At 39.0% G+C, this 25164-nt stretch overlaps 1 protein-coding gene across 1 annotated transcript in view; it reads left to right on the top strand.

Annotated features, from left to right (window-relative positions):
- Positions 1 to 16580: 16580 nt before the first annotated feature.
- The window catches only part of GFRA1 (GDNF family receptor alpha 1), a 137295-nt gene continuing 128711 nt past the window's right edge, over positions 16581 to 25164 (top strand). The window contains exons 1-3 of the mRNA XM_004175629.6: positions 16581 to 16968; positions 18009 to 18293; positions 19426 to 19509. Of these exons, the coding sequence (XP_004175677.4) occupies positions 16866 to 16968; positions 18009 to 18293; positions 19426 to 19509 (472 nt within the window). The 5' untranslated portion in view covers positions 16581 to 16865. The remainder of the gene's footprint in view (positions 16969 to 18008; positions 18294 to 19425; positions 19510 to 25164) is intronic.

Here is a 25164-nt window from a genome sequence, read left to right as displayed (position 1 = left end):
CCAGTAGTATCAGAACCAAGTTGAGGACCAAAGGTGTGTAGCTGCTGGCTCCCATGGAAAAGGCACGGACCTGAATGTTTCAGGACAAAAGTAAATGTGCATTACCTTCACTCAACTCCAACTTCTGCAAAGCATAAGATCTTTGGTAGATCACTAGCTGCTAGAAAGGTGACTTTAATTTCATTCTGTCGGTCATATCAGTACTTCCTAATCTTAATCTATATCTGTATCTTAATCACTGTGCTGTAATCAGGTCATGTCTTTTTAGTGTTCTTCAAAATTACTAATTGTCCTTCGTAATCAGGCTGCTGTGCTAATAGTAAAGTTTCTCCTACGAGTTTTTTCTCTAGTTTGTGTAGGAAGAAGAAAAGAAAGATTTTGCTCGTAATTTCAAGACACTATAAAAAATGTTACTGTAACTTATTTCTAAATCATATACACTCAGATTGCCTCATAAATTGTTTTTCTAAAAGCCAAAAAATAAAGAGGCAAAAAGTAAAGAAGTGGCAGGGTAAGCTAGATGATGCAATATGGTCTTTACCATAAGAAATGCATGATAAGAACTAGAAATTGTAGGATTTGAGTTACAAATAAACTTTGTCTTTTGGTCTTAAGCACTGCTAGTATTATTTTTTCCATATACAAACTACACTGCTTACTTTTGAATGGTTTTATTTATAGCAAACCTTCTTACCAACCTACATCTCTCTGGTCTTCCATTACTCTTGGTGGTCTTTGTATTTGACAACTACTTTTGCCTACCTCACATGAAGGAATAAAGTCAAATTGTTCTGTGGCACAAATTCACAGCTGTCATTTTGCATGCAGTACTGGAGTGCTATTTCCTTTACAGGAAATAGCCTATATATGTGTGTGTGTATGTTAAAACCAAAAATGTATATGCGAGTGCTCTAACCACTTGGAATGTAATGCTGAGCAGGAATTCTATTGGAGAGAAACCACAAACACTGAGAAACCTAGTAATTATCATAAACCAGCATTAAAAAATCACAGACTTATTAAAAATTAATTTTATAATGCCACTTCTAAACAGCAAGGCTTTAACTCTAGTATTTAAAACTTTGTTGAAAATGTTAAAATACAGCGAAAAGTGTAACTTGGTGACATCAAATAAAGTGTTTTCAATGTAAATCAAGAACATTTTTTGTGTTGGTTCTCCTGCTCTTGCTGACCACTTAACTACCTCAACTACTTCTGAAAATCTACAGCAGGACAACAGAAAAGGGAACATTAAAAAGCATTAATAACCTATAATTTATGGCCTACCTCAAATTTCCTGAGGACCTCAGGCTAAGAACACTTTAGTTTTTCTCTCTGGAAGAGTGAGAGCAAACTGCCGACCCACAGGCTGGAAGCTCTCCATTTCTAGAAGAGTGCTCAGCAAGGCACTCATGAATGGACACCCTCTTTCCTCCTTGTAACAGGAGGGAAATGGACTACAAAATTAATGGAATAAAATATAAAATAAAGGGAAATTGATAAATAAGTCCCTGGAAAGTTTTATGGAAATTAGTATCATGAGAAAGGAGAATATTTCTCTTTGCCCCAAATCTTTATCTGTTTTTTCAGGTAAAAAAACTGTGAGTTACTGAAAAGCTCCGTGTATTTAGTAAAAAATATTAAGCAATAACTTTGTACTCCCCCATTACATGCCTGGCTGCAATGGAGAATTAGTGATACCCTTTTCCACTTTGGTAGGAATGTAAACAACTTCACAACAGATGTTCTTTATAAGGACAAAGGCTGCTATTTGCATTGTGATATCTCTGTTTGAGTCTTACATCTAAGTTTTTGTTTAATTCCATCTGGAAAGGCTTCACTGGATCCCTTCAGCTTACTAAAGCAAAGATTATTCTTTTATGGGTTTAAATGTAAGTTTTCTGTTTTCTGGTCAGAGAACACACCACCTGTTTCTCAGCTGATTGGTAACTGTGTTGTTATACAGATATCCTCATTGTTCCTCTGCTGTGGTTTAGAGTCTTAAATACATTTCAGTTGTTTCTTTTACTGGGTCAGGGAGTCTCTCCTAAAACTTTTACACTCTGCTATTCTGTTATACTCTGCTATTTGGGTAAGTAACAAATGAGGCTCTCATTTTGAAACATATATCAGAGCTCTTATTTATCTTGGCATAAGGGTAGCAACTTGCCTAATGAAGAAAAAATTTTCAGATCTGGAGTCCATATCACAGTACAAAACACAGCCTTGAATTTTCATTTTCATAGTAAATTTTCTTAATTCTTTATATGGGAGACGGTAGTTTGCTTTACATCAGTGCTGGTTACCCCTAAATTAGCACACAGTGGAAAGTACAACAGAAATAGTGAATAAATACTCCTTACATTGTAACTGTTTGTATCTTCCATTTATAAAAGAGGGTTTTTTTCATTTGATATTAGCAGAAATGTAAATAAATTATCCATTATATTGTAGCATCCTATAAGAAGATGGGTGGTAGCATCAAATCCTTTGAAAAAAGAGCTGTTAAAGAAACACTTTGAGAACTGGGACCTTCATGTAGGAAAGTAATCTTGGACTGAAATGCATTAAAGAGTCTGTTGAAAAGACTTCTTTTTAATTGCTAAATTATGGTGTTTCCTATAAGCATATAATGCCAGTATGCCAGCTGAGCTCTTTTTGTCATATAAATTTTACCTTAATCAGAGAAAAATATTAATGAATACCAAAGGAAGAAGTAATAATTTTACAGTTACTTAATCAAAGAAAAATTTCTTTTTCCATTTCAGTAAGTTCTCAGAAGTTTGCATATAATCCTGCTAAATTATCAGGTGAGAAGCTATCATTATATTATTTTATTATATATAATGTAATTATATTATTATATATTATTTCTTATAATATATTTCAGATTTTAAAAAAATGGTTTTTAAAGCTCTATTTCTACTTGATGTTGCACTTGCAGGAAAAAGAGTATGTGCAGATGACTGAAATGAAATGGCTTTATTGTCTTTATTCATAACAGGAGTGTTACTTAGTGCTAGGTTTGATAAATTTCATCCTTCCACTGTATGCATTAAAGTCAAATCAATTTCTTACACAATGAGAATAACTCTTATGTGAAACCAAGAGTTGTCCACTACACTTTTAGGCTTCTCTGCTAATAGTTTTCAGAAGATGAATTTTGTGATTCCATCTGTGCTCCTTCTTAAACACATGACAACTTTCTTAGACATTCAGAAGCAGTGGATACGTGCCCATGGGCTGAACTAGGCAGCAGCAGCAATTATTCCATATTCCATGCAAATGCCCAGACCAAGAAAGTTCGAGGAAGGGCTGTGTCAGTTTGACTAAAACATAGACCCTGCATCTGAAAACTTGCATGGAGGATGCATGGTCTTATAAAACCTCTTATCAAAATAGGGCCAGATGGTATTTTTTAGTGACAAACTGTTTTCTAAGAAAGTTTCAATTCTAATAATTTATTCTGAAAAAAAAAAAAAAAAAGCTATTGTCCCTACTCCCTCAAAATATCCTGAAGAGTTTCCAGAATACTTCTTTCCCTGAGGGTATTGTGGAAAAGGTATGTTCTACCTGCAGGTTTTACAAGCTGCTTTGTAAAATCCAATCTTATAACTGTATCTCTATAAAACTGGGCCCTCTTCATTCTGCACAACCCTTTGCAGGAAGAGCTACATATTTAATAAAGACTTAACAATGATAAATAACACTACATAAACTTTACTGCCTATTGATCCTGGTGTTATGCTGTAATTTCATCTTTTTTAAAGGTGGCATAAAAAAAGAGGACCCAGAGTTAGGTTTCTAACCCTTCCATATTCCTTCCCATTGATGCTTCTGGAAGATTAGCTACATTTAATCCTGAAATTTTCAAAGGTTTCATGGCACACATCTGCATACATCTGCCAGGACTCAGAGCATAGGCAGGATTATAAAAGCATTCCATTCAAATAGAGTAGAAAGTCACAGCTGCAGTAAGCATGTATTATCAATTGTGCCACATTCATAAATTAATAATTTGCATTGTATTACAGTCACTTCTTTCCAGAAGCATTAAGCATGTCTATTCACAGATTGTGTGAAAAGTATATAAATAATTCTGCTGGGTTTGTATTTTTACAGCTTGTCTTTTGAGAAAGAAGATAACAGAAGGAAAGTGAATTGGAATAAGTGGCAAAAATGTTACTCCTTTAACAATAATTACTCTTTTCTCATTTTGAAAAATAAATGAGAATGTTTAAAATATCTGCACTAAGTCAGTTCTTTGAATACAAAATTTATATCCATAGTTGAGATAGCAGAGTTTATAAAAGTGAATAACACACAGTGCTTTTATATGTGTTTTCAACTCAGGGCTATCTCAATACAACTAATAACTGAAGACTAATAATGTTATTCCCTGTATTCATGAAAAGGAAAAAAAGGTGATCCAATAAATTGCAGGTGTGATGGTTTGACCTCAACACCAAGCAAGGTCTTAGAGTAGATTTTGAATGAAAAAAAAAGTTATCAAGAACCTAGAAGTAAATGGAAATTGGGAAAAACTACAGCATGATTTTATCAAGGAAGGATTGTATCAGACTAACTTAATATCTTTATTTGATAAGCTAATTGTCCCAGAGATGAGTAATGCAGTAGACCTAATCTACCTTGATCGAAATAAGGCATTATATTTGTTGTAGGAAGTTACTGAGGGTGGAAAAGATGAGCTTTAATGCAGGCACTGAAGGTGGAAGAGGAACTGAGTGAAGGGTTATATTAAAATGTGATTCTCTTAAAAATGAAAATATCAAAATGAAAGGAGTTTGCTAGTAGAAGTCCTCTGGGACTGATCTTAGCACTGATTTAAGTAGTATTTTTGAACTTGGGTATGGCATGAAGAGATGACACAAAATTGGAATGACTAGTGTATCAGAAAAAAAAAATGACTTAATGGACTGACAAAATGGAAATTTAATAGCACAGAGACTAGAGGGAGGTGCTTGGGAATTAATGTCATGTTCTTTTAGTATAACCTGGTGTCCTGATAATTGGTGTCAATAGTGAGGGGAAGAGGTTTAGTGCATTAATCAGCCGTGGTGTGACCATGAGCCACCGTTGTGTTGTGGCCATGCAGCACTTTCAGGGTATATTGGATGAAGAAACCTCAGTGAAGACTGTTAACAAAATGTTAATTTTGCTTTACAAGGCAATGACAAGACAACTCTCAGAATATTGTTTACAGTTCTCTTGACCCACATTGATGCACAGCAGGTGCAGAGTGGGCTGCTTAGGGAAAGGAGTACCTGCTTTTGCAGCTGAGATGAAAATAGCTTATCTGGCAAAACAAAGCTTGAAAGGGCATATGGTTTTCTTTATAAGTATGTGTGGGGGTAGATGTGACGGAAGGCAACTTTGGTGTTAAAGGATAACACTATTTCAAGATCAGATACTTACAAACAATTATGAATAAATGAGAAATTTAAAAGAAGGTTCTTGGCAACCTGTGCAAAGCTCTGGAACTACTTACAGACAAGGTCATGGAGGCAGGGATCTGAACTACTTCCAGATGGAAATTTATAAATTAATAAAGGGTATGTGAGACATTGTGAAACGATCATGTGTCAGAATATAAAGTTTGGGATATAAAGCTTTGGATACCTACTGACATTGCCAGGGAAACTTAATTGGAAACTTGTTTGTGTACTTTCTTTATACAGTCCCTAAAAAGAAATGTTTCTAACTGGTCCAAATGCCAATTCTTCTATTCTGCATTCCCCAGGACTTTTATGTTCCTTCTTTGTGCAAAGTATAGGAGAAGAGGACAGCCCTTTCTTAACTGGTAAGATTAGAAGCAGGCAAAAATGAAGCAATTCTTCAGGATGTCAGGTGTCAACTGGATTTAACCTACCTATATGATCAGGATTAAACTGATCACCTGGTTGAGATTAGGAAGTATTTCTTCTCCAAATCATAGTGGTTGGGGTTATGGAGGGTATTGTATTCCTCTCTAACATAAACTGTCTAAAAAGGCAAAAAAACTGCTGCCTGGAAGGAAATGCTTGGAAAATGGTACTGCTTTATCTTAATAAATGTGTACAGGCCCTACAGCAATTAGGCTCCTAACTAACCTGTCTAGTTAAGTGGATACAATCAGATGAGGTGTGAATGTACTGTATTTATAATATGTAATTCTAAAGATTGCTGTTTATACAAATATGGGTCCTCAAACTGTAGACCACATAGGACATAATTGTATAAAAAAATCTACTGAGTAATTCAGTGTGAATTATTGACATCCATATCTATGCTTGTAGTGGTTGGGTTGATATTTTTCTTGCTAATTAATAAAAACAAGATACTTTGTTTATCTCCATACTGCTTCTTGGATTCTGAATAAGTGTACTTTGAAATAATGCAGTTTATTTTTCATAACCTCTACAATGGTGTCAGTTCTGAGATGAGGTTTATCTCTTGCAATCTGGGCAGTTGAAGTTTAAGAGGGTTTTTTCTTTTGATTTTTTTTTTTAAAAGCACAGGTTACTAAATGACAGTGTAATCTACTCTACTCAGTCTGTCCCTCTCCTTATATTTCTTGTCAAAGAAAATAGAGGATTCAAAAGTCAGGTCAAATCAAGTCTATATCAGTTTTTTGTGTCTTATTATAAAAATCTTATAAAGGCATTATAAATATTACTCTTATATATAAATATTCACTGGAAGGTAAGTTATCCTTAACATACCTTACCCTTAGGCCTGAGACATCTATAGAAAATTCATGCCTCTAAACCTGCCAGTCCTCCAAAATCCAGTTGTGCAATTTTCTGTGAATTAAACAAATGCCTAGTTGTCTGCTAGTGATGCAAACTGCAAAATCATCAAATCAAATTAGTTTTCCTTTGTTCTTCATACTGTTGTCTCTGAGGAGTCCAGAGTTACAAGCCATAGAATACCTTGTAAGAAATAGTTGGCAATGGCCTGGAATACAGAACTTTCCAAATTCAAACCCTCATAGACAGAGAATGGTTTCTCCCATGCTTCTCAGTCCTTTTAGAGTACCATCTGGAGCAGCAGTAAAATAAAACTAAACTCCTTTCATTATCATCTTTGATACATAAATCCAGTTGAAATTAGCTTTTCCCCCCCACCCCGCCCCAATAAATTGTGTGATTAAATTTAAGCTGAAAACTTTCATTAAGTCATTCTTGTGGTTTAACCCCGGCCAGCAACTAAGCACCACACAGCTGCTTCCTCAGTCCTCCTGCCCCAGTGGGATGAGAGAACTGGAAAGGTAAAAGTCAGAAAAGTGTGGGTTGAGAAAAGAACAGTTTAAAAACTAAACTCAGAATAATAAATTGGAATGAAAAGTAAAATAACAAAAATAGATAAATAACCCCCCCCAAAAACAGGTGATGCAAATGAAAAACAACTGCTTCCCACAGATAGAATTCTGCCCAGCCTGTTCCTGAGCAGCAGTCCCCAGCCAGCTATCCCCTAAATTTGTATGATGAGCCATGGTATAGAATATCCCTGTGGTCAGCTGGGGTCATGTCCTGGCTCTGACTCCTCCAGCCTCCTCACTGACGGGGTAGAGAAAAAAAAATCCTTGTATGGTGTAAGCACTGCTCAGCAACAACTAAACATCAGTGTGTTATAAGTGTCATTCTCATCCTAAATCTAAACCCAGCACTGTAACAGCTACTAACTCTACATGGCCAAAAGCAGGATGGTCATTTTATGTGGTTTGTTCTAAGTTTTGGTCAGAAACACAGCATTTTTGAAGGCAATTTAATTTTACACATTTTAGATACCATAATACTCCTCCTCCTACATGTCCTAGACTCTTTCTTGTTGTTGTCTAAGTTATTGTCATCAAACATATATTCTCCTTTTATTCCTCAGGAAAACTGTGATAGAAACATCAGTGCTTTCAAGCCTTAGTTTCCTGTTATCAGAAGAGTGCTGCTGCTAAGCAGACCCCAGCCTCTGCTGGCAGGAAGTCACTGACCTTCGTGTGATTTTACTTGTGTGGTGTACCACTGTCCCAGATCACCTCAGATGGAGCAGCAAAGCCTTTGGTCACCTCTCTTTCTAGGTCCATTGGAAACCTGAGTAAGGCTGAATTTATAAGTCCACCCACAAGATGGAAAGCAAACCCTACTATGTCTAACTCCAAGGAGTCAGCACAGTATTTCACTGCTCATTGTAATTACAAGATACTGGGTTCCTCTGCAAAAGTGTGGACTGAGACCTCGAAATATGGTAAGAATATGGTGATTTGGGTTGAGGAGGAGGGTATCCCATGGGATAAAAGAAGCTTTAATTTTTTTTTTTTTTTCACTTTTAGCAAAGATCTAAACCTCAATTTTAAATTAATATTGACTGAGCAGTCAGTACATTTTCAGCTTTTCTTCAATACAGTGTCTCTTTGCTGAAGTGAGCTATTTTAAATGTCTGAAAAAATATTGCTTAATGCCTGCAAGCACTGTCAGAAATCAATAATTTTGAAATTTGTGCGATTTGTACTTTAGGGTTGGCATATCACTTTAATTCAGTCTGTTTACAGTACGTTTACAGTAGATTAAAAGTGAGTATGGACAAGTGTCAAAAAGCACATAAACATGTTGAATAATAATCTTTTACATCATGGAAAGAATATTTGATATTTGAAAGAAATTTTGATATTTGAAATGTTAACTGGATCTTTATTGAAGCTCTGCAAAAAAAAAAGGCAAATTCAAAAATCACAGGAAATAGCATTGCTTTGATGATGACATGGAACTTGTAGATAGTGACAACGACTACCTTTTTTTCCATATTGAAAATATTTTAAGGATTAGAAGAATTTAAGAAAAAAACAAAAAAACCTCTGACTAGCTCCAGTCATAAAGATGATAATATAATCAAATTCAGAAACCAAGATATTAATCTCAATTGCTTTGGATTTTTTGCAATTCTGTGAACATCATGCTTACATTTCAAACTGGCAAGGTGCCATCATTGTACATGTTTAAACAAGTTTGCATTATTTTGTTATAAATAATGTTCTACTGGATAATTAAACAAGTCAGAAACTTGGAGGGATCACACTGTGAGCATATAGGTAATTTGTAACAGCTTTAAATTTACCATAAAGTATTTACATTTTATCTTAACGTTTTGTATGCAAACAGTTTTTTCTTCTTTCATAAATTAATAACTCAGAAATTCCTATGAAAATGAGTTCATCAGAAACGTACTTCTTTTCCTTACTTGGGGCTGAAAATTCCTAGTCTTTTTGCCATTTATAAAGCAAGTTATACATCTCAACTGCTCATGTCTACAGCTATTGCTGAGTTCACAAGTATGGCCTTTAGAAATGTTTCTCAGGGATGGGTTTGGTGTGGAGAAAATGGTAATTTCATATCCATATCCCTCACAGAGGGGCAGACAGAGTGTGGAGTCCTTCACATGCTACTTCTATTGCTGAGCTAGGATACACTTTATTCTGGGATATTCAGAATACAGCTACATGCAAATGACTTTCAGGACCAAGTTTAAAACTCTGCATTGTTGCTTTTCACATGAATGATGCCTCCCATTGGAACTGCAGGACAGATGCAGACATGCAAGAAAGCTTCCTTTGCTGGGGTTAGCAGCAGGTAACTCCATCCATCTAAAACAAGTGCTGTAGGTTCAACTGTGCTGTTTAATCCCATGATTACACCAGGGAAACTCCTGAACAGACAGAGCTGTAGTTGATGCAAGGAATGCTCATAGAAAAGGGAAGAAACAGCAAATATCATCAGTTGGGACTCTGTGTTTCAGAGTGGCCTTTGGTGTGTGCACTGCTCCTTCAGAATTCTGCAGCAGTAGCAGAGAAGCCAAGTAATGGGATTATGGGGTATTTTAATAGAACAAACAGATCTTGATTTTCAACGCTGTTTCCATCTGATAATCAACTGGATTAAAGGAGAATTATCTCATCATAAGGTTCTACCTAAACTATATTAAAAAACCCCCACGTGTTAATTAAGGAGATATTGCTGATTCAAGAAATATCGCCTTTTCATGCCATACTTACTGAATACCTTTTATAACTAAACCTCTGAGTTCAAATTCTGATCTTTTTTTCATTTTTTTCCAAAGTTTTTGCAGCTATTCTTAAAATTGTGTAAAACAACAAATACATCTTCCCAACCACCCTAAATAAAACAAATCCACCACAAGACAAAGAGAAAAGCAACTTATAAAAACACACAACCCCTCCTTAGTTCACAACAAGGCACAAAACCCCCACCTGCCCCACAAAAAAAAACAAACAACCAAACCCACAAAGCAAACAATAAACCCCTCAATACTGCTGCACCTTTACTAGAGATACTGTGATATGCAGCTGATTACAAGTATCTGATTATAGGTATCTGAGTTGTGGTTTCTCAGTAAAATTCTCACAGCATGCACAACACTAGTTTCTTCCACTTCCAATTTTCCTTGATATCCTTTCACCTCCAATATAAATATCTTGTGACTTTTTGTCCCCAAAATTTCTTACCTCAGAGGAAGACTGATGAAACAGAGATTACAGAAATTAACACTGACAGAGTCACTAACCTTTAGAGAAACTTCCAATAAAATTACAGTTTTGGTGATACCATCAGGAGAAAAATTTATTTCACTCGTCAGGGCTATTCTAGCAAATGTACAGAAAATACAGCTTTGACAATCCAAGATGATAATTTTGCCTTTGGTCACTAAATTCTAAAATGACTTTAACCTCCATACATCTTTTTTTGACTTCCCTACACAGGGCAGGTGTCAGGGCAGATTTGGTCCCACAATTTAGAAGAAGATATGTACAGTAAGTGAAAGCAAAATGTTCCCCTCTGATTTAACATGCTTTGCTCTGCGAGTGTGTGTGTATGTGGTGTGGCATGAACAGTGAAAGCTGAATACCCATCACTAGAGCGGTGCATGTTTGAACAGAAAATCTCACCACCTTTACACATCATTCTATACACAGAATTTACATCACTTTCAATTAAAAATTGAATGAGAGGGAAGGGAATTAATCAACATGTAAGTGAAGCAGTATGCAAATACACAATACCAACAATCTCATTTTAACATGGATTTTCTCAGATCAAGAATCTGTTTTCAATGTTCTGAAATGCTCATGCAGTTTTGTTTTTAAAGCAGTGTGGATGCTATATTCTTATAGCAATAGACAATTAGAATAAGTAATTTCCTAGCTCAAGTTTTTCTGTAAAAACCATGAGGTAGCTTCATTAATGTAGATCTATTTTATGTAGTGCAAGGTAGAGTTTCCTGTCCTGTGGTTCAGGATCAAATGGACTGCACAAGCTCGAGCTGCTGGTAATCACTGAAATTTTAAAGACAAAAGGAAGGTTCCAAGTTACCCAACCAAACTGTGGCCTTGGTTGAATCACATTCGTTGTTAATGCCCAGGGGATGCTAAAGGTTGATGCTGCTGATGTATTTCACAGAATCACACGGGATATTCTGAGTTGGAAGGGACTGAGAAGGATCATTGAGTCAGCTTGTAGATGAATGGTCCATACGAGATCAAACCCACAACCCTGGACTTATAAGCACCGTTCTCTGATCTGGAAGCTGAAGATTCAAATGATGCTGTTTAACAGCTGAACTGTATTGCTCAAGATTCTATAAGCACCTGAATTACCACTGCTTAATTACTAATGCTTCAGGTGATCTTCATTTTTGGGGCATTTTTTTATGCTTTTACTTAACTGCAGCACACCGAGTCCCTGTGCAGGGAATGCTGTGCCTTGAATCCCTGCCCACGGCAGCCTGCACCGGCGCTACCAGCGGCTAGGGGGCGGTGTCACCCCATTTTTAAAGCAAAAACCCTAAATCCAGGGATCCGGGGCTTGGCTTTTCCTAACGACACCTTTCTTACCAGTTTGGGCAAATATCAGAGCCTATGCCTTTAGATCACTACTTAAAGTAAAACGGAATCATTTCTATCAGATACTGTCACAAATAGCTGCAGTTCCATCAGCATTGTCATGGTTTTAGGGGTAACTAGTAGGTTGTGTTTCTTAACTACAAACTCTGACTTGCATTGTACTCTTTTGGTGTTCCTGTACCTATACTACTGAATAGGTAGCTTTATTTTTCTTCCTTTCTTTTCTTCTTTTTTTTTTTTTTTTTTTTCCCCTCCTTCCAGGTGGCTTGATAGTATAGCAGCACAACCTCTGGTGAGGACAGGGACACAAGAATTTAGGAAAAATTTCCCTGGCCGAGAAGAGCTGTGGGAATTCACTACCAGGTCTGATTAAAGCACATGGAGAGGGGGTGGGGGATGGCAGAAACGGTGACTTTCTTTGCTTATACTTTTGCATCAGTTAAGTCACTTAGTAATTTGGATTGCACCTCCACGTGTTTTTTATTTGATTGCTGTGTGAATGCTCATTGCTTACTTTGCTTTTGTTTTAGGGATTTTTTTCTGATACTTACTGAAAGCTCTAAACCCAAATAAATGACAGGTTCAGTAAAAACTCAATCTTGTTTTTGTGCTGCAAAAGCCCATTCAAGGCTTCATAAGCCCCTCAAAATTGATTTTTGGAGCACTGTTATTTAATCTGCCCTTTACAAAACTTTAATGCCTTGAGCAAATCCTTCTTGCCTTATTCCCACCAAAAGGCACTTTGACTTCATGGTAAGCAGATAAATGTAAGACAAAAAATGCAGTTCAGACTGTTCCCCCAGTCCCTAGTAATTCTCTAACTTCTCTATTCTCCCTTTCCCATTATTGAAGAAAGCCTCCTGTGTAAACACTACTTTTTGTGCTCCCAAGGCACACAGACTTTTTCCCATCACTAGCTTGCTCTCCCCCACCTGCTAGATCTGACTCATTAGTTCAACTTTAGCTTTGCTTCACCTCTTCACTCCCCTAAGAATTGTATTTAAAGTTCATGGCACTGCTCTTACTCTCAGCATACTTTCTCTTCGCATACCTAGCGCACTGCAGATAATACTGTGTAATGTTCCCTGGGCTCAGTGGCTCCAACTCCAATATTTTCTTGCAGGGTTCAGTCTTTAAAAGAAGGTCTGTGGCAGAGATGGCAAAGGGAATCTACAGGCAGACCCCGGGCCAGGCAATGGATTAGTTCAGCCTCCTTGTCTGCTCAGAGGTACATTGTGATCTGAGTCGCTGCCAGCCAGACCAACCCAACACAGGGCTCCAACACTGCAGCCTTTGCAGGTGGAACTGCTGCAAAACCACATCCACTGCCTTTGAGGGAGGCACCTCCGCATCTGACACCTCTTCAGAGTTTGCTGCCATTAGTTTACATGCAGAGGAGGAGGCAGAAGGACATTGGCAGGAGTGAACGCAGCAGAGTTCTGATTTTGCTGTGCATGCCTGGCCTCCAGGAGCAGGTGGATGCTGTATCCTGCTGTATCCTCCAGGTGTATCCTGGATGGATCCAGGCTGCTCTCGCTTGATGCTCTTGCTGCATTCCGAGCATTTGGGCCCAGGTTTCAAGGTGACAGGAAGCTTGAAACTGCCCAGTGTTAGGGGTTACACTTACTTCAATCTTCTTACTTGGAAAGAAAAGGGTTTGAAGCACTAATTTTACTGAAGTTTTAGTGTCAAATAACCCCACTATCCACATTACTTCACCTTTTCTTTGTGAAAAGTTTCCAATGACATATAACAGCTTCCAACTAGAAAGAAACCAGTAACTACAACTACATAAAGACTGAAGTACTGTCAATTAATGCTGGCAGCAAGTAGCTTGGAATATTTGGTTCTGCCTTCCAAATTATTTATACTGTATTGGCCTTTAAACAATAATCCAGTGGTGATTGTGTTGTCATCCTTCCTACAATGAAGTGTTTGTCCTTACCAGCTGCACCTTATAGAGGTTACGTTATATTAAATGTTCTGAAACTTTTTTATAAAACTTGACCAGCAGAATATTTAAAAAAGCATAAATATCTTTAACATATTTGCATTAAGTACTTCTGTGTGGCTTAGTCTTTTATCTTTCTTTTATCTGAAGAGACTCATGAATTGAGTGATTGACAGATACAAATTGTGAGGGAGACCTCGGACTGAAATCAACAGCAAAACATTCAATGACTTAATTTTACCCCAGGGCATGTAAAAGGCAGTTGGAATGCACTGTGCAAAGACCCAAAGGATTATGACTCCAGCCACAGAGTGGCTTATGAGGTTTTGTCTGCAACAGAAATTTATAAATAATTCCATATATGAAAAAGGAAAAAAAAAGGTAATTTCTGCTACGGAAAAACGTCCTTGTGGTTCATAAGGAGCTGTCTCCCACCATGATGAAGAGTGTGTAGCAATTGGATATTCTGAGATGGACTTTCTTCTTGGTCCTTGACTTTCAAACATGGTTGCATTTTAAACTTTTTATTATTATTATTATTAAAACCTTTTAACCTTTTTTCACTTTGGGTGGTAGTTTTCCAGAGATGAGTCAAAGTGCTGGCAAGAGGAGTGCTTAGATAGAATTTTTGGATGCATGTTTTCCAGCTGTTTTCTGAACTGTTAGTGACATTTTATTCAACTTTAAACACTTAAAATGCAAGTTTGGTTTTACTGTAACAAGAAACACCCCACAAAAGCTGTGTTTTGTAACAGCAGAAGTAGTTATTAGTGCAGGGATTTACAGTGCGTTGCTTTTATAAATGCCAAATAACTTGTGTGTATATATGTGTGTATGTATGTCTTCAGGACATTAATGCACGAATGAATGGTTTTGTAAAAAGTGGCCTGGATTTCAGTCTGATTTTCAGTTGCTATCCTCTGCTGTGAATGTTGTAGCTATTCTTGACTTAGGCTTCTAAATGACAGGAGAATTATGCTACCTTTGTGTTAGATACACAGATAACTTCTTACAGAGCTCATCGTGTGCCATAATGATGTCAAAATTACCAGTGAAGAAGTAATCATCTCTCTGTATCACTCAGCTCAATTTCTATTGGAGTGTTTGGAAGACCAGCTTGTTTCATTGAATACCAGCAATTTGAAAAGCTGAAGCTGTCTCGAATAGTCAATGCTATCACCAACTTAGCACCTTCTAATTACCCTGAAATACTCCAGAAATCTGGTCATTGTCTTTGTTCCTCCAATTACATCCTTGTATGTGCAGCAGATAATAGACTCCATAATAGTATATGACTCTTCACATTAAACAACCAAACCACAAAACTTGTGACTTAATCAATAGCAACTTGATAAGACCATTACAATTTCACTGAGAAAACCAGTACTTTACACAGTTTTTTTTTGATTCTGTTGGATTTTGTTTTATTTTTATTTCCAGTTATGGGTTTTGGGGTTCTATTTTTGGTCGAAATGAAAATCCATCTGTTAAGAAAAAGAGGCAAGGGAGGGGAAGAAAATCTCGAACAGCAAAGCAAACAAAAATAAAGCCTTTGCATTTCGGTTCTATGAATGTTGTACTCTCTGTATATCCTGGCATATGCTAGGCTTTTAAATAAGTGTTTTGAAGTACCTTTCAACAGTTTAGCTCCATCTGCCATCCAGTTTTTGCTATAAAAGTGGCCAGCCTGATCATCTCCCATCTCATGAGGCAACTCAAACTCCTTTAGGCAAAATTTATTGCAAGGAGAAGCAAATTCCTTGAGTCGAATGGGCCAAATAGCTTGTTGACAAAACTGCCAAGAACATATATGCTGACATCTTTTAAAAATAGAAAAAAATAAACCCAAAACAACTGAACACATTTGGTTGCAGCCAGAACATAAAAACACCTGAATCAAATTTTCCACATATGAAAATAAAGAAATCTGGAAGCTGAAGCTATTTAAGGCGAATTGCATTTTGTTGGGTTTCGGGGGAGCGGTACATAGTAGCAACTGTGGGAAAACCACTAAATAGTTCTCTGTTTGAACCATCTGTCACGAATATGGGACATATGTTCGCTTTGTTTATTCGGGGGCCAAGTGGAAGCCGATACAGGGATACGAGGGCCGGAGCGCAGCGCGCACCGCAGGGATGCGGGGATGCACGGGCGGTGCTCCGGCCGCCCCGGGGCCGCTGCGGGACGCTCCGGACTTCCCGCGGGCGGCGGGGCCGGCAGGGGGAGGCCGCGACCGCCGAGCCCCGCGGAGGGCGGGCGGCGAGCGGAGCATCCCCGCGGGGCCGCCGCCTCTCCGCGGCTCGCCCGGTCTGGGACCCGCTCTGGGGGCCGAGGGGCCCCGCTCTGCCCGGCGGAACCGGAGCGGCCGCGCCTCCCGCCTCCCGTCCCGGTTTTCCCTGGCAAACTTCGGTCGGCGGCAGCGCGGCCGCCCCCGCTCCGCCCCGGCGGGGAGCGCTCCGCGCAGCCTGCGCGGCCCCGCGCACCGCCCCGGCCCCGGCCCCGGCCCCGAGCGGCGATAAAGTTGCGGTCGGGGGGTGGAACAGGCGAATTGCCCCGGGAGGGGGTCGGGAAGCCGCGGCTCGGGGCTGTCACCAGGCTGGCAGCGGGGCTGCTGTGTGCGCCCCCCTCCCGCCCCCTGCGCTCTCGGTCCCTCCCTGGGAACAGGCGCTGCCCACCCAAGGAGGCGACCGGCGCTGCTGCCCCGCTGCCGCTCGCTCACTCACTCACACACATCACACACATCACACACACACACACCCGTGAGTGCGCCTCTCGCTCCCGCACTGGAGTCAGTGCTTGTGCCTGCAGGTTGCTCAGACCTGAAATCTAAGGGAAAAGCTCAGCGTTTGCGTCGCTGCTCCTGCCGCCTGTGGTGGTAGCGGTGAAGAGGAGAGGGGGTTGTGGGGTTTTTTTGCTTGGTGGCTTTTTTTCTTTTTTTTTTTTTTCCTTGAATTCAATGGATCTGAACTTGGAGCCTTTAGACCTCGGCGGTATTGGAATATCTACATGCTGATCATCTTTGTTGTGACACATCAGGTCGTTTGGGGAAACCATCCGAAGGACAGCAAGATGTTTCTCGTGCTCTTGTACTTCGCTTTGCCCTTAGTGGGTAAGTTGCTGATGCCTGATTTCGGTGTGCACATCGCTTCATAAAGCAAAGCATAGGGTTTATGGGACCGGGAGCCTGGTGCTTGTCAGTCTATTGTTTAGGCAGAACAGTGAAGTTTCCAGTAGTTTTTATGGCTCTGCCTCACATCAGTTAGCCCGGTCTACGTTTAAAGCTCTGTAGGTTACAGACTTCGGTACTTGCCTGTTTAGCCTCTTGTTAAATTGGGTTCTCGCAAGTTACAGGGAAACTTTTCATTTAAATAAAATAAGGCTGCCTGAGAAGGGTGGGGGATGACAAGACCAGCTGAAGGATTACATCTTCACCTGAACCTGGCAGCATGCCCGACTGGTAGTGGTTTGCAGCCCAAACTGGTTTCCTTTCCTTTCCTTTGCGTTTCCATCCGCATGTGTCTGAGGGAGCATGACGGGGGCACGATGGAGAGGAGGGAGTTAATGCAATTTGCTTTGTTCTCCTGCAAAAACATCATAGTGGAGAGAAAGGGGGGGGGGGCAGTAACAAATTCTACCTTTATGCATATAGAATAAGCAAAAATGTGTACAGCCTTTAAAAAGTGACTGACGCAAAGACAGGCTAATATCGATCAATGAGGATACTTATCTCTCTGAGCGGGTTGTTCCTGGATGTAAGTGAAATTACAGCAAAGCTCATGTGAAAAGTGAGGCTGAATATTTAACCCCTTAGTTAAATCCTGGAACGGAAAGCTGATTTGTTTCACCAAAGTGGATGATGGAGTAACAAATGCTTGTTTTATCAGGCACATTAATCCCTCCGGGTTTTCTTTCCTTTTTCTGTTTCCTCATAAATCAGCCACTAGGGTTAAAAAAATACAGTTTCCTTGGACTCCCCCGAAAGTGGATCTAAGCCTGTGTGCTTTTTCCTGAGGGGTAGCATGGAGGCAGGAGGTTTGCGAGGTGCTGTCCCTGGGGCCGGTGCATGTGCAGCGTGCGGAGGTGCCCCCGGAGCTGGCTCAGAGCGCTCCTTGGGTCTGTCTCTCTCCATTGATGTACTTTTGTCTGCAGAAGTCAGCGGGCTGCCTGGAGGGGACCGCCTGGACTGCGTGAAAGCCAGCGATCAGTGTCTGAAGGAGCAGAGCTGTAGTACTAAATTCAGGACGCTGAGGCAGTGTGTAGCCGGCAAAGAGAGCAACTTCAGCCGGGCCACGGGCCTGGAGGCGAAGGACGAATGCAGAAGCGCCATGGAAGCGCTCAAGCAGAAATCCCTCTACAACTGCCGCTGCAAGAGGGGCATGAAGAAGGAGAAGAACTGCCTGCGCATTTACTGGAGCATGTACCAGAGCTTGCAGGGTACGTGGCGAGGCGCAGAACCCCCGGCTCAGTTCGGGGTGCGGGGCTGCCCCCGAGCTCAACCGGGCTCGGAGCCCCGGCCCCGCTCCCGGCTGCGAGATCCACCCAGGCTTCCCTCCGGGAACCCACTGCCCTTCCTAAACAGCCTAAAGACAGGGCCAAGAGCATGTCCGAGAGCCACAAAAACAGTCATCTGGAGACATTTTCCTAATAATATTAAAACTCCTTAATTAGGACTCACCTGACGACACTGGAACTTAGTCTTTTTGCTGGAAGTTAAATATGAGGAGAAGATTGTTTTAAGTAAAAGTTTATTTTTTTCCTTTCCTCTATTTCCTAGCTGTATTCCCTGGGCATACTGAGCAGAAAAAAAAAAAAACAAAACCCAAAGTTTTTGGTTCCACAGCATGTAGATGTGCCACTTAGAAGAGATGTGACAGTGATTGACTCAGGACTGCTCAGTTATTCATATTCATAAGGCAAATTTCTCTTAGTCTACTGAGAACAGTCAGGTCCTCATATGAGAGACATCATTTTTAGTTCTGTTTTGCTTTGACCCTGGAGTTGAAGGTGTAATCTCTCCAGTGTGCTCCCCATTTAACTTTTATTCTTAAGTTGCTTCTGCAAAAAGGGAAACAATGCCTTCCTGTTCATTTAGCCGTATGTTTTAATGAGTCTGTATGTATTTTTTTGCTAAAGGTAGTAACAGACGTTTTCTACATCATAAAAAGTTTCTCTTCCAGCAGCATCTTGTTAGGAATGTTTCATACCAAAGATGCTGTTAGCTGAGCTTCTCTAGAAAAGAGCTCTGCTGTTAAGGTGAATGAAGAGGAACATCCTTGCTACAGCTTCTCTCCTGCTGGCATGAGATGGGACAGTCCCTGTGATGTCACAGGCTGTCTCTGCAGGTTATGACCTTACCCAATGAGGAGGGAGAGATCTAGTGACAGGGACAAACAATTAGCTTCTTCCAGGTGTTTTTATAGGTAATTCTTTGAGAAGGAGTAGCCATATAAACTTTTTAAAGGGATTAAAGGGGAGTACATTTCACTATTATGGAGTAAAAGTAAACAAAAAAACCTTATCCTGAATTTGTGTATAAGAAAAAAATCCAAATATTTTCTGTCCTTAGGAAATGACTTGCTTGAAGATTCCCCTTATGAGCCAGTCAACAGCAGACTATCAGACATATTCAGGCTAGCACCAATGGTATCAGGTAAGCAGACTTAAAATTCTTTAACTGGTACATGATTTTGTAATTGAATTATGGAACTTTCAAGCAGTACTCATAAATAAAAAGAAGTGGTAATGGCTTCCTGGATTTAGGAAGTTCATTATATAGTTGCACAAAAGAAAAGGCTAATTGGTTTTGAAGTGAAAGAATACTTGGCAGGATGGCAATTTGTATTTTTGAGTCATTCTTGACAATAAATGCTAAATTTTCCTGTAGGTGGCAATCTGATTCCCCGTGTTCCCAATTTACAAATCAGTTCCTTTTTGGGTATTTGGTCAGAGCAAGTTACCTCCTATTGACATTACAGAAGATCAGAAGATACATCTTTCAATTGTTTGCATAAGGGAATGCTTTATAGTTTCCTGCAGTTTTGTAAAAACAGAAAATTCAGAATTAAAACTTGTCCTCTTTTCTGGAACTGCTGCCTTTTTAAAGATTTTATACACAAGTTCCTCCTTTTTCTGTTTTTTTCTTGTTGCTGTGTGGCTGCCTTTCAGAACTTTTATGTGGTATTTTGAATATATTGCATGGGTATTAAACAACGATGTTGGTTCTTTATCAGCCTAAGCTGTACTCATGTGGGGTCACATTGAAAACGTGTTTTTTTGGGGGCATTCACTGGGGTTACAGATTGGAATTTCATTTCTTTTTAGGAGCTTCAGAAAGTCTTTTTGGAAGATGCATTCTGTATTCTGGAGTTTTATTTGTTTGGCTCCATAAAACAAATCAAATGTGCACAGCTCAGTGTGTAAGTTGGACAGTGCAGAACTGACAGGCTATGGATAAGCATTAGGAGATGCCTCTTTAAAAGAAAGGGGGAATAAAAGACCAGAGAGAGTGGCTTGACCAATTTTCAGATGTGCTTACACTTTTTAGAACTCAAAGTCCCATTAAAAGCCAGGGGTACTTAGGTTGTTAAGTATTTAATGGTACAGATTTTCAAAGGCTATAGACACATAAAATGTAGATAACTGCCCACTGGGATTTTCAAAAAGGACTAAGTGATTTAAATAGGCGTTAGATGCCCAGACAGTTTTGAAAATTTTAAGTGCTTAATGCATCTTTAGGTATCTTAATGCCTTTGAAAATCGTCCCTTTAGTCACTTTTCAATATGTGACTCAGGTCCTTATCCCATACATCTTTTGAAAGCATTGATAAATCAGCAAAGATAAATCTCTGAAGATTCTTTATTTCTTTTATTTTTTTTATTGCTTCAAACTCCAACTTAATAGAAAACCGAGACAAAATCAGTGCAGAGGAGTTCCAGGCTGTTTTCTTAAAGTTTATGATCAGCCTGCCTGGGGCCAAATTCTAACATACCTCAGCAGTTTTGTGATCTCCAAAGGAATACCCTATCTGCATTCTGCCTTTCTGTTGTTTGTTTTTTTTGTTTTTTTTTTTTTGGTTTTTTTTTTTAGGTTCCCCATTTACTTGCAGAATAATTACCTTAAAAATGTGATTTTCATGCACCTATTCAGAGCAACAATGAAGTAAGATATAGTTGCCAACAGATGATGTCCATTCTTTAGGACTCATCCCATGTTTTCGGTGCTCCCCAAATTGCTGCTCCCTTGTTTAGAAATTTCAAGTTTATAAGGATGGGAGGCCTAGAATTCATAGTGAGCAACAGACAAAAGTTGTCATCTAGAGCAAAAACACCAGTATTTGAAAGTATTGTCAGCTGAAAGAAAAAGATTAGCAAAAGCATTTTTCTTATTGTCATGGTTACTATTGCATGTTATATTCTTTAAAGCTCCTCAGCCTTAATGGGTTTTTTGCAGAGCTCTGCAAATATAGCAGGACTTGGTAAAATTTGATTAAAACAAACAAAAAACAATCCTTGTACAAGTAATATTGGCAGGGGTTTCATAACCGGTGTTCTGCTAATGTGGACATTGTGTTTATAGATGTTGCTGCAGTGTTCACTCCCATTAAAGTTAGTTATGTGTAATTAAAAGGAGGAATTGACTCTTTCATATCACAAAGCCCATTCTATGGTCCTGTATTACTTGGACTTATATCAAGTGTAATGTCTTTGCCACCTTTTGTATGTATTTGTGTGGTAGTGTAGAAAATCACAATAGTTTTATTTTGTAGTATGTAAATCATTGGCTGAGATGTCTGTTTTGTGTCAGGTAAGTCTTTGTAGTGTACTCAAGCCTGACCAAATGAAGGACAGTTTTTAAAACCAGTTAAAGTTGATGTAATTCTATTCTGATAGATGTTCAAATGCTTCCCCTATGGAGACAGGATGCCACATTCACTTTAATTCAAGCATCAATATGTTGATTTTGAAGAAAAATCAGGAATGTATGGCCAAACCTATTCCTAAGTTTGAGTCTACCCAGTTGAAAGACTGGGCTGTCTTGTTTTCTGTTTTGGGCATATCTAGGTTTGACATTTTTTTATAACTGCTATCTCAGATGTGGTGCTTCTGCCTCAAGGGTGTGATTTTCTTCTTGTTAAGCAGCTCTTCAATTTGCTGAAGACTTTCGTGTTAGTTTTGGAGGGTAACAGATTTGGGTTAGTTATTACGATGTAAAGATTTTGCTTAAACAGGCAGTTTTGCTTGAACCTTTACAACTTTTGAGAGGTGAAAACATTTTAAGGCCATTGACTTCTGTCACAACTACAGTAAATGCAAAATCTGTTGATTGGATTTCAGAATTGAGTTTCACACTACATTAAGGAGAGATGCTTGAATTAGTAACTTCTTAAAGCTGTCTGTGGCTTTTTACTACCTGGAGAACAGTTTGCCTCTTAAATTTGTATTGTAGTTGACATTGAGCTCTGCAACTGGAAGATATGTTATTATTTTGGTATTAGCTGATACAGTACAGTGGTCATCTCGGGCACCTTGTAAGAAAATATCTTGCATAAAAATGTAGCTGCACATACCTGTAGAAATATTTAACAAAGTAATGTTTCTGAAACGTCTCATTCATCTCAACAGAAAAGGGACAGCCATTCCATCTGAATAAAATGCCTCAAGCCATGGCTGTGAAGTGGTGTAAAATGAATACTCAGTGTTAAAAAGAGTTGGCTATTTAGATCAATGCATTTAGGGTGACAAAATCCTCTCCTCCCTTGGATTCACTTCTAAGTTGCCTGGCTGTTCATAGGCTTATTATCCCATTGTTCAGCTTTTTGAATCTTCTTTCTTTAACATCCATTATGTTCAGAAATAATTTTAAAAGAACAGGTTACATAAATCAGAACATTTGTTAAAACACAGTGTTTGCTGTTAATCTGTGATTGAAGAATTGGTTGGTTACATGCTGCTAGTTAGGCCTTGTTTCTAGTTGCTGAAGCACAGGACTGGTAGAAATTAATTATGTTGCCATTATTCTTAGTGTAGTAAACTGTTTTTGCAAAGTTCCTTTTGTGTCATTAGCAAATCAGCAAAAGAAAATTGCTCATCTGATTTTCTGTCAAAAGGAATGTTCTGATTCTGTTCTTCTCACGAGAGGCTGCCTGATCTAAAATCTCTGGGAGTCTTTTGTTGTAGAAGGTATGTGGAAGCTTATATTTATGAAAGGGTGTATTTTATATTTATTCTAGTAAACTTCTAAATTAAAGCCAAGAATTCAGTAGACAGCACAGCATGTCGGGCTTCTTGCTGGAGTGTGTCATTCCATGTTAGAACTCAGCATGTGAAATCACCAGGTTTTATTTGCCCACTGAATAAGCTGTGAGTGCAAACAGAAACAGTTATGGGCAGTAAGGTGGCTTTTTATTGTGTGTGAAAAGTTGAGACTAAAAAGTCAGCAGTGCTGGAATCCCAGGAGTGAGTGTGTGGCTGTGACTCTTTTCTTTCTGTGGGATGCATGAGGATGGCTCTGGGTCTCCCTCTAGGATCTCTCCCTTGCTCAGAAGGAGAGTAGATAGATCAATAGTTTGCCTGACTTCCTTTGAGTTTTTCAAAGTCTTTCAGGCGTTTTGTATAATTTATTCACAAATCACTAAGTCAATTGTGGGGAAAGAATGAATCCAGTGTGCAAAACACCTTCTTCAGGATGGGACAGACTTTTATAAGGGAATAATTCCCTGTCCCCAGTATAAAACCTGCTCTGAGTATTGATGGCACCTGTTTGCCCCCTCCCCATTATATTTTTTTTCTCAAGGATGGGGTAGAGACATCACCGACAATGAGCTGCTGGTGTTTCCTTGGAAGAGTTGCCATCAGCAAAGGTGGGGGAGGAAGGTTGGGGTTTTCCATCTGAATTCCCACGATGCAGGGAAAGAGAGCTTCCTTGTCTGTGTGCTTCTCCTTGTACCTTCTCCTCCTGCTATTCTGTTGAATTAGAACAAGCTGTGTCATAATGAATTAATATCCCCAAAACTTTCATTACCCCCAAAATTCTTTTATTCAAGAATGGAGGGTTTCCCTATTAATTTTTGTAATTCTTGACCTGATGTAAGAGCTGTGTTCTGGGTAACAAGTCCCTGACATGTTAATTATTATTTACTTCTTTTATTTCCTACCTGGTAAATGAGTTTTCATTTGTAGAACCCGTGTATGGCCTTTTTTAGATTGTTTATCAAAAAGATAAGTTAGAATCTCTCTCCTGGCCAAGAGATGCACTGCTTTTTCTTTTTGGGGTTTGTGCCATGTGAATTAGTGGCTTCTGCCATGAATTAATACTGTATGACATCTCCAATTCCTGTTGCCTGAGGCCTCTAATCCTGTTTCTGTTCCTAAATCTGCATGTATTTCAAATGCCACATATTTTTCTAATCTAACACTATGTCTTTATGAAACTTCTGTAAGATTATATGAGATGCCACTTTTCTACAAAGGCAGTTTTAGAATTTTTAATTTAAAAAATATGAAAAATGTTGATTTCTGTTGATGCTCTGCGATGATTTATTAAGCCTTACCCCCTATATCATTGCTTCTTAGTTAAAAAGTTGAGATACCTCATGTTAGTTATCTTGTGCATACACCCGAGTTCATAAACAATAAACCAGATCTTATTAGGCTAATAGGAATCTTGCAATCTGATTCTGTTTCCTGTTGTATTTTTTTTTTTTGGCTTAGTTCTGGGTTTCTGTGAGGTCGAGCCCTTTGGTAACAGAAAAGTAAAAACTTCTTATATTAGATTGTCACACACACAATTTTATTTTTCTTTTATGAGATAATACATTAAAATGATAGCCCTTGAACCAATATTTAATACTGGCTTTACACAAATCCAGTTTAAGTCTGTTTTTCCCCAGTGAGAATTTGTGTCCTGTTACAAGACAAACAGACAAGCCAGGCACCTATTTTAGCTGCATTTAACAAAATAAAAATAGTTTGACAAAAATAAATCTAAGCATGTACTCTGTTTGTGTTCTTTGACATTTCTGAGTGCAGATTTTCTTTGCAGAGGCAACTAGGCTGGGTTCCAGGCAGATAACAAGTTATCGAGGGTGCAGAGATACCAGTTCCTGATTTCCACTTCTGCATTTTTATAATCAGATTGGACTTCACACAAAAGAAAATCACTTCGATGACTGTTGGCTTGCAGGAGCTCTTTGCATATCCTGTTTTCTGCATTTCTTGAAGCTAGATCTGATTATGAGAGGGGAATTAAATACCTTGCTGAAGTAACTGATTGACTGGCCTACAAAGGCAGTGCCTACGCTCTACC

Source organism: Taeniopygia guttata, chromosome 6 (genome assembly GCF_048771995.1).
Source record: "Taeniopygia guttata chromosome 6, bTaeGut7.mat, whole genome shotgun sequence".
NCBI classification, from domain to species: Eukaryota; Metazoa; Chordata; class Aves; order Passeriformes; family Estrildidae; genus Taeniopygia; species Taeniopygia guttata.
Note: the sequence above shows the minus strand (reverse complement) of the source record. Positions and strands in the feature narration are given on the sequence as shown.